General features: G+C 42.4%; 1 protein-coding gene across 5 annotated transcripts in view; it reads right to left on the bottom strand.

The window, feature by feature from the left end:
* npas3 (neuronal PAS domain protein 3) overlaps nt 1-15,145 on the bottom strand; it is a 284,441-nt gene that overhangs the window by 61,655 nt on the left and 207,641 nt on the right. For 4 of the 5 annotated variants that reach the window (XM_012968644.3, XM_012968646.3, XM_012968648.3 and 1 more), the window contains 1 exon segment: nt 2,388-2,477. The exons of the other annotated variant lie outside the window; for it this stretch is intronic. In XM_012968644.3, the coding sequence (XP_012824098.2) occupies nt 2,388-2,477 (90 nt within the window). 5 annotated transcript variants of the gene reach the window in all.

Below are 15,145 nucleotides of genomic sequence, written 5' to 3'. Positions count from 1 at the left end.
GTGCCTTAGGGTATATCCACAAGTAGTTTTACTTGGGTTTTGTTGTGCAATGGTATTTCATGGGTTCCACTGCCCAGCACTGAACACAGGCCATACAGAACACTGGGACATTATCACCCAAAAAAGCAGCCATGCTCCCCATGGGTGCCACTGCTCAGACTGCCACATCTGCACATTATCCTGTCTGGACATAATGCCTAAATTGCACGCTATCACACAGCTTTATTGTTGGCAGATTATAGGTATCATACTGCTGCTTGTGACCCAGAGTCCCCAGCGCTGTGTCCTTAACACACTATTGCCCTGTGAGTGGATTGTGCAATGCTCCCTCCATTCTTTATGGTTTTTATTCCTTCTTCTGTGGCAAAAAGTTGTATTTTTGGCCAAGTTGCAGTTAGTACTCCTCTGCTCACGTGTTCCATAAGTTTAGTAAATCTCATTAAAGGGTTGCTTGGCCTTTCATTTAATTTTAGTATGTTACATAATGGTCTATTCCTAGGAATTTGGCAGTTTGGTCTTCATTATTTATTCTTTATAGATTTTGAGTTATTTCCCTTCCTCTTCTCTTTCCAGCTTTTAAATGGGGGTCACTGATCCCAGCAGGCAAAAAGTGATTTCTAATTTGTATTACTTATTTACTTATTCAGTATCTCTACAATCCTTATTCCAGACTCCTATTCAAACCACTGCCTGGTTGCTAGGGAAAAGACCCTAGCAACCAGATAGAAGTTGAAATACTACACCAGAGAGCTGCTAAACAAAAAGCTAAATAACGGAAAAAAGCACAAAAAATAAAGACCAGTAGCAAACTGTCTCAGAATATCACTGTATACATTACAGCATACTAAAAGTTAATTTAACTATGCTGGAAAGATTGACAGCTTCTACAAAGGGGTTAAATGGTACTGTCCTTCATCCATCTGTGTAATGATCATGAAATGGTAACACTAGCAAGAGACTGAATCTGAGCACAACCTACATAAATAAAACTGCACAAGTTAGATTGCAATGCAGTGAATATCTTTATTCCCCGGTGGGTACAGGTATGGGATCTGTTATCTTAAGTCTACTAAATAATCTTTTAAGCATTAGTTAAATCCAATAGGATTATTTTGGCCCCAATAAGGATTGATTATATTTTATTAAGATTAAGTACAAGGTACTGTTTTAGTACTACAAGGAAAGGGAAATCACTTTTAAAAATTTGAATTAGTTGATTATAATGGAGTCTATGAGAGCTGACCTTCCTGAAATTCGAAGCTTTCTGAATAATGGATGCTCTACCTGTATTCTCATTAAATAGTACCATTGACTCCTTACAGTCCTGCCCATCGCAGGTACAGCTGAGACAAAGTTGGTCACCTTTAATGATCGAAAATAACAAGAACCTTGTGAATAATATTCTTTTGTGGTCAACCTCCTTCAAAAAGGTGCTTGTGGCAGAGGCCGCGCTGAATTTGTGCAGATAAGAGATCCCAAACAGAAATAATGTGCCTGTACAATGAGCATACTGCTTTAGAACTGTATATAAATGCGTGAATCCCAGTTATTAACTTGCCCGTCTGTAATCATTTTACTTTGGCATCCTTGCCACTTACTGGCAGCAGATGATGGTATATATTGCTGAATTGTATCCTCCCCATACAAAGTGGAGAGAGTGCTCTTTAGGTCAGAGTCACATCTCCCTATTCTCTTTATATTAGAATGCACTGCAGGTATCACTCTGCAGGGCCTTTTTTTAATGGGACAGTTGGGCAGACAGCAGTGACAGTGTCAGGTCCCATGGCACAGCCTCTTGCCAAGAGCAGCCGATAATGGGACGCCAGGGAACACCAACTAACACTGTGCTGGACCTACCCAGGTCACTCCGGGCAGAGGGCAAGGGCCCAATGGGAGGAAGGAAACTATGCATATTTAGCTGGATAGTGCCCACTAACTTCTAACTAAAGCACAGGTACCATACAGACAAGCCAACAGCACACACAGGGACAGGAGACAGGGGTTTTGTGTGCGCCTCTTTATGCATTTACAGAACAATGGGTGACACAAGGCAACAGGACTGTGTGTCTCAATAAATGTGCCCTCTCTTTGTGTTGTGCATAAGGTCTGAGCTCCCATTGCTATTCTGTTAGCAGAAGGGCTCTTAGCACATGGCAAGAAGGGGTCCTTGTTGGCTCCTTGTCAGGAGAATGTCCTTGGATAAAGTGGAAACTATATTTTATTATAGTCTGTGATAATAACTCTAGCATGAAGTAAAATGCAGAGGCTGCTGGGGTTGCGGGGAGTCACTAATTTTAGACCCTCATACTCCCTGTGCTGTATGTGGCCCCCTTTGCATTTATTTGGGATGGTGTGTGAACATGATGTGACAGATGAGGGACACTCACCTGAGACAAGCCAAGGTAGATGGACACAGTCTCCGAAATGTACAAAAATTTTCCTTCTTGGTTTAGTGCAAATACAAATCCGTCCAGAGACTGCAGGGAAAAGAACAAGAGACAGTCACAAACGGAGAAGCAGGGAAGAGAGACAATCCCATGGAAAGGGAGAGAGCCATGGGTAACTGGAGCATATATTTGGGGTGCCCACGATCACAGACAAATCAGCATTGCTGCCATTGCATGGAGTTAGCAATAGACATCCCAATTTAATTCTCCGCCCAATGCTCCCTCCATTTTTTACAGAGAAGGAAGGGACAGTTACAGGAAGAGTGAGACAGACATAGCAAGAGGACAGACAGTAACAGAAAGAGAAGGGCATGCAAAGGTGCAGAATCAGGGTATATAAATGCTAGGAATGGGAATGACAGTCACAAACAGTAATAGCTGCCAACATACAATTGTACTTTTCCCTAACAATATTGTTATCCCAAATAGCCCATTACTATCACATTGTCGGACAACTGCAGCCACACAGGATTGCAAATTCCTTTATTGACTTTTTCATCAGCTAAAAAATCGTAGATTTCTCTACCCCTGTACATTACACTGTGTCTTGAATTCCATTTGCGACGGATGCTAGCAGAGTTTTAGAAGGCTTAAGAAGTGGACATGTTCTGCAGGCTCTATATGTGCCCTGTCCAGACACACATGAGTGATATTATATATACACAATGAGTAGATATCAGATATTTATGGAAAAGGTTTGTAACTTATGGCACATCATAAAAGGGAGCCCCAGGCTACATACAATGACCAGGCCTGCCACTTGGGGCAAGTTGAAAGCCAAGGCAACAGTACTTCAGGGATATAACCTGCTGCTAAAAAAAGATGGCAATGTACAAGCAAAGCAATGTACTTATGAACAAACCACAGGGACATTTTCACCATACTAGGTACTGGCCAACAAGGATATGGGGGAACTTAATACATCCAAGGTCAAGAATGAATTCAAAAGGTGTTAAGAGAACCCTGTAATACCATGTTAAAGTATTTAATAAATAAGAAATAAATAAGAAAAACAGAAATTAACAGTGTTAGTGGATATACATGGGCTAATAAAACACGGGGGGGTTTTTTGGGGCCTTCCCGGTGGCCTATCTGACTAATGTTTGTCTTTAAATTGGCCAGACATCTATCAGACAAAGACTGCGTTGGCTGCATAGATAGGCATATATAGGTGGTCTCTATAGTGTTGCAGCATGTTCTGATTGTTTGGCTTGGGGATCCAAATGATTTGATCAGCCCAGTTGGTCTAACTGGGCAAAGATTGACTTGTTTGGCAACCTCACCCATACAAGTAGAACTTGCTGTCACAGTATTTCCCCAGCTTAAGGCTGATTAACCATATCTGTAGTAAAGGCTGGTATGCCCTCGGGCATTAGCTGATGTAGCATGATATACCTGATGGCCCACAGACACCGGCCTACACAATACGAGAGAAATAGTACATACTTACTGAACGTATTAGTGATACAAAAACTACTTGTTTTATTTGTTACATGCAACCAATCAGGGCTTTCACCATTTAAATGCCATTGCACTTTGATCCTGCAGTGCCAATCGTTTGCCAATAAACCCATGGTAGGTGCATATATCAATAAGTATACGGAAAGCTTCATTCTATGGCATTGCCAGACTGACTGTCATGATAGCTGGCACTGTACAGTTTCCACTCTGCGTCAGTCAAAGGGTTAAACTATACCAACAGTGAGATTTCTTTGGAATAGAAAAAAAAAATCTTTGTCACATATATATATGTAATTGCTGGTAAAAGGCAGGATATTTATGTCTCTCCCTTGCTGGGAAGAGGGATATTTTTCTTTGCATTTCTCATTTTGGGAGGGCTTTCTCAGCAACAATCTTCTTAAAAATCACTAGTAGTCCAATAGGAGCCAGGAGAAATGTCTTTGGGGTGGGGCGATGGCCCTGGGTCACTAGGAGCAACAACTGCAGCTAGCAAGGGTGGGGTATAGCAAGTAGAACATAATGGCAATAGTAAGATGTCTGTATCGATGTTGCCCAGTCCCTTCAGCTATTCTGAACTATTCTGAACAGGGAAACTGGCATTTGTAGTTCAAGGTCCATAAAGACAGACAGTGTGAATTTATAAAATATTAGACAACAATTAAAAGATATCTAAAGGCAGTGATAATAAACACACCCATAAAACTATTATATGAGATCCAATAAATACATTTTATTTTTTAGTGATTTAAAGTCCCTGTTCAACCCAACTGACTCCCCCAGCAGATGGCAAGAGCCCCCTAAAATGTGGAACATGTGCAGAATATCTATACTCACACCATACAGCCCTGTGGAATTACCCGAGAGTAAAAGTCTAGTCAGACAAATAGAACACAGATGCCAAACTCAAGCAGTAGAATTAGTTAGCAGTAACTAGGATAGTAGTGCCTAATCCTGTGCTCTGGGCCTCACTGGCTCTTGGATGATATCCATCACAGCAGCATAGACGAACAAATATGGGGCCAGGGTATTGTGAAAATGGACACAGCTTAGTAGGACAATAACTCAGGTAAGGACCAACAGACAGCCTTTTAACAGTGATACTCAGGGATAGGGGCTCATTGAGAGTTAAAGGGGGAAAATGGAAAAAACAGAGAAATAATAGCTAACTTTTTGTAGAATATGAGAGACAAATGTGGCTGCCTGACTGGCAATACAGAGGGAGACAGTAAAATAAAAAGAGAGGACATGAAATTCCAGACGAACCCTTTAGTATTAAGAGGCTTGTTCCAGACTCCCTGCCTGGGTGAAACAAGAGGGAGCGAGAGGACCAGCAAGGGACAGAGAGGGATGGAGGGAGGGAACGGAGGGATAAGGCAGAGAGGGAAGGGAGGGAGGACAGGCCTCTCTCCTCAGGTTATGAATGAATGAGCACTGTTGTTTTTTCATCTCAGCGTGCAAGGATTTAATTAAGTGATAACAGTCACCTTGGGTGGCTGTACTGACCAGTAATGTGGAGGTAAGCAGGAGGCAGGGGGAGCGGCAGTCTCAATCTATCTATGGAAAGGATGTGTGTGTGTGTGTGGGGGGGCAGGGAGCTGTTTGGCAATCTTTCCACTGATAAACATCGGAAAGGGAAAAAGAACAAAACAGAATTTTATAGGAGAATGGTATTACTCAGGACCAAATCACATTATTGACTGTAATACAAGTATTGAACATACCGATGCTAGGTTCCGTCCAGAGTCCACTGTTATGCAACACTTGAAAAGAGCACCATCACCCAACAGCCATTACCCCACCACCACCCTTGTGTGCCTTCCTCCTTACACCCATGAACACCACCACCTAAGTGCAGTGATCCACCTTATAATTTATAGACACATTTCTTAAAAAGTAATTCCTATTCAGCAACCATGTGCAGCACTCTAAAAGAGCACCCCCAACCCATCACTAAGGGGTAACACTCTAAGGTTAAGGGCCCATGGGGAGATAAATCTTGGCTATCGCAGGCGACTAAACTTCCCGAAATACCTTCCCACCTGCAAAAAAGTGAATCGCTGTTAGGAAGGCACACGAGTTGCGTTGTTTTCTGAAGTCACACAAAGTTTCCTCCTGCAGGATATTTTGCATGACTTCAGAACACGAAAGCGCGTGTATGCTTTTCCACCAGCAATTCACTTTAATATCGGTGAAAAGTCATTTTGAGTAGACTAGTCGACCGTGGTAAATCTTGGCTACTGCATTTTAGTCTCCCCAAAATGCCTTTTCACTGGAAATAAAGTGAATCGCTGGTGGATACCCATGGGCATTCAAACTAAAGAGAATTCCAGCAATCTCATCATGCGTAAAACTCTAAAAAAGTAACCACAACCTAGCACCCATGGCCAACTGTCTTAAAGAGCACCCCATCAAAGGGCAGCACATCCACTCCTGTCTACTCCTAGAGTAAGGCAAACCAGATCACCACCAACAAGGACCCTTTCTCATAACCATCATCAGATGTAGAAACTCAATGTAATAGATGTTTTATTGTCCTGTGGTTGAAGTAAGAAAAGGCTAAATATAGGATATGCCCTTGGCTGGGCCTAATGCTAGTTCTAGGTGGTTCATGGGTGAATATTTGCTACTTTTCAGTGTACTACATCTTTATAGTGAGCTTGCAATTGCTGAAATTCTGCTTTTAAGCCTGCCCACTTGTGTTATTGTACTGTCTGCCATTTCTCTGGCCTCCATAGCCACTACCATGGCTAACTCTGGTACTTGGAGAAGCAGCGAGTACTGATGATGTAAAGGATGAAGAAGCTGGAAGGAGGGGGGATAGAGGCAGCTTGGAGCACGGGTTGAGGGAGCTCCAGAGAGAATCCACTCAGGATCCGGCCTATGTGCAGTAATTATGCTAATTGCGCGAATGCCCTTGCTCAGTTTTTGCAGAGCAGCTGAAGATAAATAAAGGGAAATTGCCCCGCGCACGGTGCAGTGCGGGAAGAATGCTAAACAGCTCTGTTTGTTGTCTGATTATAGGTCTGTTTACACTAAATTCCAGAGGTAATTGCCGTTTTTGATTGCACGCTTATTTGTACGCCTGTACAGCCGGGGGACACTGGGGTCTGTCTGCCTTTATAATTAAACTGTTTTGTGACATGGGTAAAGACTGGGTGAGATGTGCATATGATGGATCTGGAGCCAGTGTGTTAGATTTGTTTATTATGACCTCCTGCAATGTATGGGAGGTGCACAGAACTGGCTCCCAGTATATAGAAGTTGAAATAGAGTCTTTTTATATAAGGCTTTACAGAAGGACTACTGGGGCCCTAGGCAAGTAATGGTGTTATGCACCCTCCTTTAGGGTACATTTTTGCTTTACCGTTGCACCTTTAGTAATGCTGCTAGCTCTGATGGGCCCTAGACAGGATATTATGGTGCTTGGTTCATAACCCTTCTCTGAGTCTACACCAGGCAGGTAAAACACACATGACATGTATTGCACCAGGTCCCTATTATTCTGAATAAAATAGTAGCTCCAAACCTGTATTAGTTGTTAGCTACCTGCAAATTCCTTCTTGTAGCCATGAAATCTATTATAAGATCCTATTTTTATAGGACCAGGAACACCAAAAAATGAAATAGTGGCTTAAAAAAATCTGCAAACGTGCATTTTTGCACTGAACAATCGCCATGAGTGGTGACAGACAAATCACGTGAATGACAGGCAGCAAAGATAGGTGTCTGGCTTTTCTCCAGTCAGCAAAGTTATGGGTGCCATGTGTAATATTTATGGGGGAAGGCCATGGGAGATGAAAAGTTGTAGATATGAGAATTGGTGTAAAGCTGAGTGCTTAAACAGGCAGATCTGGGCATAACTGTGCACAGAGGTCAGGGAATTACAATTTATAGACAAATACATTGATAGTAAATATGTAATACCAACCATAGCCTTAGCTCGTGATTTACTGGCGAGGCAGGTGAAACCTTGGCCAAGGTGGCAACCCTAAAAGTAATTGCACACACCCTTTAGGGCAGTGATCCTCAACCAGTGGGAGCAACATGTTGCTCCCCAACCTCTGGATGTTGATCCCTGTGGCTTCAAAGCAGCGGCTTATTTTTGAATACCTGGCTTAGAGGCAAGGTTTGGTTGCATAAAAACCCAGTATACTGCCAAACAGAGCCTCCTGTATGCTGCCAGTCAACATAGGGGCTACCAAATAGCCAACTTTTGTGTTGCTTCCCAAATCTTTTTATATTTGAATGTGAAGGTTGGGGACCCCTGCTTTAGGGACTTGCAAGCTGCAACACTCTCTCTCTGTATTCAATATAGAAGAACATTCTGGCTTTGGGTACTACTTTACAGCTTAAAACTCTTTTAGGCACAACTGAGTTTTAAGGTCAGGCCATACTGTATTACCGCTTGCTCCAAACCATTTATATAAAAGCACAAATAGAGAAAGAAAGCAACTTATATGGCCAATAGCCAGGGGTTCAATCAGATCATGCAGATATCTGTGTATGCCAAGAGTCCATACTATCATCCTGCTTGTTTAATACAAATACTGCTTGCCCAAAGCCTTCCTTCCCAAGGTTGAGCCCCATCGACCCTATTCTCCCGTTACAGCTTGCATATGCTTTGCATTTTGAGGTTTTAATATTACCAAACAAAGATGGAAAACCCTAAAGGTGCCAGCAATGTTCTGCTTCCAATTCTTTCAACTCAGATCTATAAAGCAAAATCTCCCTTTTGTCTCTTGGTAATTAGTCATGTCTCATAATTAGGACACAGATTTGCAAAATGGCCTGCTGATAAAAATGTAATGGATTTTGTGTTCTGCCCATTGCCTAATTGGCTAAAATAGCTCTAGCATGCTTAGCTAGTTCACCTTCCTTTGGATTGTACGTATGCCCTGCAGGATGATTCCTTGGCATTCACTGCAGATTTATATTGGCTCCAGTCCAAAATATCTCTTTATAGAGCAAAAAAACAGGGCTTTTGAGCCTTTGCCCATTTATATAAGATTGATATTTAGAATGCAGGGAGATCTGATCAGATAGAAATGGTCTGGGCTCTCTAATGTTCTCTTGCACTGCTAGGTGGAAGGGCATAAGCAATTATGAATAACCATGTGAGCAGCAAAGAGACAGAACCTTGCTGCACTTTTCTAATTCCTAATACCGTAGACAGCCCTCTCTGATTGTCTTCATTCTGTATGGCACAGGCAAGAAGCACTTATCTAGGCAGATAAAGGGTTACTGCTCTGTATCAGACTGAATGAGGAGATACGGATCACACAAAGGCAGTACTTAGTGGCCCAGAGAGGCATTTGTCTGCTGTGCGAGCCGCTCTTGACACATCCTCCAACGGAGGAGCTGAGTACTCTTTGTCTTGGGTTTGATACAGGTTAAGTGGCCCATACATCTCTCTGGAATCTCAAAAGCACCTTGAAGGCTAACGGCAGCACAGCACACTGAGTTTCCTCGCTGATAGGATCTCCAGCAATTTCCCTTCTTCCACTGCGCTAATCACTTGTCTCTTTTACTCTGCCTGGGTTTTCTTAGGCGTTTGAAGCTCTTAGCTGACTTTCACATTGTATTCTGCTACATTGATGTACGGTAGCTGTCACTGCCACTGCCAGTCTTCGGAGCCTTGATGGGAAGGATGGGAAGGACCTGTGGATTTTTGATTCTGCCTGTGCACGGTGACAATGTCAGCGGCAATCAATGATCGACTGGCCTGTACCTGCACATGCACTGTCAGTTATCCGGTGACAGCACTGCATCGTGTTGTCTAAATTAGGGTACAGTGTCAAGATCGGGATGATGTCACTTGTCATCATGTAACACTGCTCTAAAATGTCCTTATGGTAACAATGTACCAAAGACTGCTCAGTCTTTATTTACGGTCACCAACTGGTCCAGTGTCACCAGGGACCACAGTACAATGCACACCTACTTCAGCCGCCATACAGAAATACCATTAAGTTATTACGTTAGGTTGTCCCCCTTGCAAGGTGGTGCACTGACATTTAACCTCAATAATAACCTTGTTGGGAAACTGCCTCGCAATCGGCAACAAAAATAAAGGGAATAAATACTCTGAAGCAAGGGAGGGGTAGTGGCAACAGCTCTGGAAGTGTGGGGGGAGTGTGAGGGGCTGACATTCTGTCTATAAAGGTCACGGTGCAGGTATATAACTAGATTGGATTGGAGGCAAAAGGTCAGGCACAAGCTGAGTGTTGATAGAATTATGAAAGTCCACAAGTGAAGTATGAGGGCAGATGAAGGGGTGGAACCATAGACTATAGCCCTGGTGCAGACATAATGGGTGCTCTCCCACCATTTGGCTCATAACTACCTATACAGCCACATCTTAGGTCAAATTTAGTAAACAAATAGGCAAATACATGCCAGTAAGCACTCACACAATGTTCAGCCCATGAGTAAGGTACATAGACTTGAATTGTTAACAACAAAAAACACTCTTTGTCAATGATAATCACACTGATGGGATGTACAGTATTTAAAGGTGATCCCTCTATGATTATATAGCAACAACCATATGAGTGACAGGGATTAAATGGCCATGGCTTGCTGGAGAACAGCATTTCCCCATTCATTAGTGGGACAGACCACTTAGGGCTTGAGTGTCACTATCCATTATGCTTCAAGAACTGTTTCTAAACATCTCAAGCGAAGTGCTTTGCAGACATTTAAAAATAAAAATATCAGGCCAGTTTCACATTGTATGAGGATATCAATGTCTATATCATAAGAAAGGTAAATTCCAAAATGAACAGGTCAGGTCAGGACTTGAATTCAAAACAGGCCCTGGCATTTCACATATACAGCCCCCTACCAATAGTGACTATCTATGGCATCTTATGGCAACCCCTTTTGTATTTCCAAGAATCTGGGCCTCAAACTGGTCTTGAGTCAAGCATGCCTCAACTGAACTCTGAATTAGAATAACAGGACCAACACAACTTGCCCTGTCTCCTGCTCCATGTAATTAACACCTAAATTGATGTTAACCCCCTCCATCCCCAATACCCTCAGAAACACGAAGCTTTGGGCAGAGCAGAGAATGTGATGGACATGGCCATGAACATAACAGGGTGTGGTCTGAGCGAGGTCAAGATGCACCAAAAATATATAACCTCTGGGTGCACCTATGCCAAGGAAAGAGCAAAGTGAGACAGCGTCTCTTTCTCAAATGTAGAAATCCAAAATGTTATTAAATTTTCTGGAAAGTAAAGTTTTAATGAACTGATATATTTAGCAAACGTGATATCAAAGTCACTTTGTCTGAAGGTATTTCCTTCTGAAGGTATTTCCTATGGGTATAAGAGAAGAGAGCAGCAGCAGCAGCAGCACCGTGCATTAATACCCATCCAAGTCCCAGTGAAAGGGTTTCAAATATAATGTTAAATTATGTTAAATCCAACCCCCTCTAGTGAAGTTTTCTTGGTAACACCTAACTGGGTTCATATATCAGCTTTATCTTTTCTCTGCTGTGGTATCAAGGGTAAGGGAGAGGGTAGGGTGTTTTTTTTTATAGTTCTAAAGGAGGAGAAATTGTATACAGGAATGGGACCTGTTATCCAGAATGCTTGGGACCCAGGGCTTTCCGGATAAGGGATCTTTTTAGATTTTTTTTTTTTTTAGGTCTTATTTAGATCTCCATGGCTTAAGTCTAAAAAATCATTCAAACATCAAACAACCCCAATAGGATGGTTTTGCCTCCAATAAGGATTCATTATGATAGTTGGGATCAAGTGCAAGGTACTGTTTTATTATCCCAAACTATGGATCCTATGCCTGTAGCAGTTGGAAAACAAACTGTCTGTACAAATGCAATTGCACTAAATGTAAATTGCTTCATGGCTCTTTGGAATATATAAAATGTATTTAGTTATAATTAAATTGAAGAAACAAATATATTGCATTGTCTGTCCCTATGCAGGAAATTGGTCAATTTGACTTTGCTTACTACACTCCCCAGCCATCCTATTCCTTCTATACCATCACTCCCTCTTGGCTGGCCATTCTGATAAAGGAAAGCTATTTCTCTGATTAAAGCCTGTGCTAGCTACAAGATGCTATTCCTCTCGTAAAGAATCCCTTTTGCAGTTCTGAGTCCAGGAAAATCAATGGGAAACAGATTAATTTGAGTTTACAACAGGGCACAACTACTGCCTGCCAAGCAGCATCCCAGAACCACCTGTTCATCCTCAGCGGTACAATGTCTGATATAAATAAAGGATAATAACAACACAGTGGCAAAATGGGAAGCATTGCGGCCTTGCAGCGCTGGGGTCTTTGCATCAATTACAGCCAGGGCACTATCCTTGTGCATGGGTTACCATTGGGTGCTCCAGTTTCCTCCTATATTGTCTTCGGTGTTTGTTTTAAATTAACTATTCATGGCTTGGGACAGGAAGCCCTAAAAACTAAAATAAATGTATTTTTAAAAATACTCATACTTTCTAAATATGGGAGTAACTAAACATAATGTAAGGATGTTCTTGGTAAGTATATATAAGGTAGTTCGATGTCTGAGAGATTATTGGCTCAAATGATATCACTAAGTAGAAGACCAGAAGGCAGTCCCACTGTTCTTCATGACAAACTGGCCACAGCAGGGCACTCTTTCATTAGCTCTTTTAGATTTGACTTAATACATACAAGTCAAAGATCTAAGTACATGTACAGGTATGTGCATATGTTTTACTGAAAGCAAACTGTACATGTACAGGGAATATTTTCCTTCTCAGTACACACATAGGCAGAATAAATAATTGAAGCACAATATACACAATTCACAATGATCAGACACTTTATGCCAACACACCCTGTCCATACTAAGGCAGTGCAGCCCAGCGGGTAGTTGATTTCTTCAAACTTCAGTGAAAGGCAAGTAGGTGGCACAACAGTGAAGGAGGGGAAAACTCTGTGTTTATTCTGTTATCGTCAGTGATGTGCAGGCTGGCCCGAGACCTGTGGGTTAACCTGTGGGTTGGGTGAGTTTGGGCCTTAATCCGCACAGCTTCCGTGGGTCGCAGGTGGGTTCAGGCTGAACTTTTCCATGTACCCACCCAGCCCACGAACTTATGATGCCCCACTGATGTCTGTATTTACAGATTTGCACCCACATGTACCGCACCTTTTGTGATGTCAGAGAGGAAAAATTGGGCATGGGTCTATAAATAGATAGGTTGGCTGCGGATAACAAGTTGGCAGGTTAGGCCACACATCACTAATTATCATACAAGGCTTCTGGGAAAGCCCCTTCATCAACCACTCATGCTGATATATGAGGGGACCAACAATAATGCAATCTAATGAAGCCTGGAACCCTTGTGGGGCCTGAAGGCTTACAATTAGACGACACCATTGCTCTAGAACCAACAAGTCTCCATGATGTATATAAATATGAGCTATATTATAGTTATTATACAGCACAGTTTATGATTTTACTTTCCTTTGTTTTGTATCAAAACATCTCCATAGGGGCTGACTGTGCTTGGCCTTTTTAATGATTCCTCCAAATAAAAAGTCCTTATTATATGGGTTAGTGGCATTTCTACTGGGTCAGTCTGGCCTGTCAGAGTACAAAGAAATCTGCTGTCGGGCCAAGGCTCTATTGGGCCGCAGACTAGGATAATTCCAATTATCCTTGTCTTATTTCCACCATAACGCATAACACAGAACTTTATACAATTTGCAAATGGCTCTTATTAATTGTTGTGAGGTTGAGGCCAGGATAACAGGTGGGCCCTAGAAGGGGGCAGTGCAACTGCTACCATCACAGCAGTGGACTAAAAAACACTGCCAGACACTACACAGAGCAGGACAGAGACAAGCAGCACAAAGGGTTAATTCAGGATCATAAAAGGACATGTAAGGTGCAATCTCACCCAGTGAATATATGTCTGAACCAGTGGGCAGGAAAAAGGTCTAAACATATGGCACCTAAAGTGTTTTTTTGTCTGCAAGCAATTAGAAGTATAGACACCTTTAAATGGCGCTCAGCAGGTAAAGTCACAGTACTGAAATAACCACACAAGGCATCAAGTAATTGCATTAGAGGGTGAGGTGATAATTACACGGAGTTGAATAATTCATTATTTAGGCTATTTGTAATGCATGCTAATCTGCTGTCATTAGACACAGTGAAAAGCGCTCGGCAAGGTGGGGGTGGCTTAATGAACCCCACTTGGAGAAGGAGGGTCTGCACAGATTTCTGTCAGGTACTCAGTTTCTGGCACAGTCAGACAGGTTACACTGATAGGTTATTCTCATTTCCCAGAGGGTGAAACAATGATGTTGCGGGAAAGGACTTATGGCCCGTAAAGTCTCGCCTTACGTATGCTGTAACAGACTGCGGCCTGACACTTGCGCTAATTAACCACAAGGCACGATACCGCTGATAGCGTGGCACAATGCAGAGGGCACGGCGCTGCCACTGGCTGTGACACCGCAACCCTTGGCCATTACAGTCTGTCTAGTCTGATTGGCCTGCTATGTACACAATATCAAGAATCTAATTTACAGGGACCACTGCTAATAATGGCTCTCTGTCTCATGTTTTTAAAACTGACCAATTGCACTGAAGTATTTAAAAACTTACTGGTCCCATTCCATAACCTAGAGGATGTTAATAAGGGTTATTTAGAACATTTTAGAACTGTACAAACCAAGACTACTAAATCAGAGTAAGGCAGATGTGGCACATTGGACCTAATAATTATAAAATACAAAGGTCCAGCAACAATGTGTCCTCCCCACCCGGGGAGTCTATTTCCTGGTACTCATGCAGCTGTTAATGTTGGCAGCTATACAAGATACACAATAAAGTGTGCGGCATCTGAATACTGATACATTAAGCAATGTCACCAAAGACTACAAGCACAATAGAAACAAAACTTTTCAGCAGGCTGGCCACTCCTCCTAGCATACTGCATAGATCGGAGGCAGGTATTGGTCAGATCATGGGTAGGGGTTGGGTGAATCAAGGGTGGGAATTGGGTGGAGAGTTCCGGATGTTGGAGCAGATCAGAAGCGCTCTATTACGGCAGACTGGTGACAAAATAACTGGGTGCACTGCTTGTAAATATGTAATACCGGCCCCAGACTTAGCTCGTAATTTATTTAATGAAGAAATGATATGTTTTGATGAACCAAGTTTCCTGTGCGGGGTGCAAAAGAGTGTAATTTGGTATCAGATATGCTGAAAACCATTTAAGGAG

This window comes from Xenopus tropicalis, chromosome 8 (assembly GCF_000004195.4).
Source record: "Xenopus tropicalis strain Nigerian chromosome 8, UCB_Xtro_10.0, whole genome shotgun sequence".
Lineage (NCBI taxonomy): Eukaryota > Metazoa > Chordata > Amphibia > Anura > Pipidae > Xenopus > Xenopus tropicalis.
Note: the sequence above shows the minus strand (reverse complement) of the source record. Positions and strands in the feature narration are given on the sequence as shown.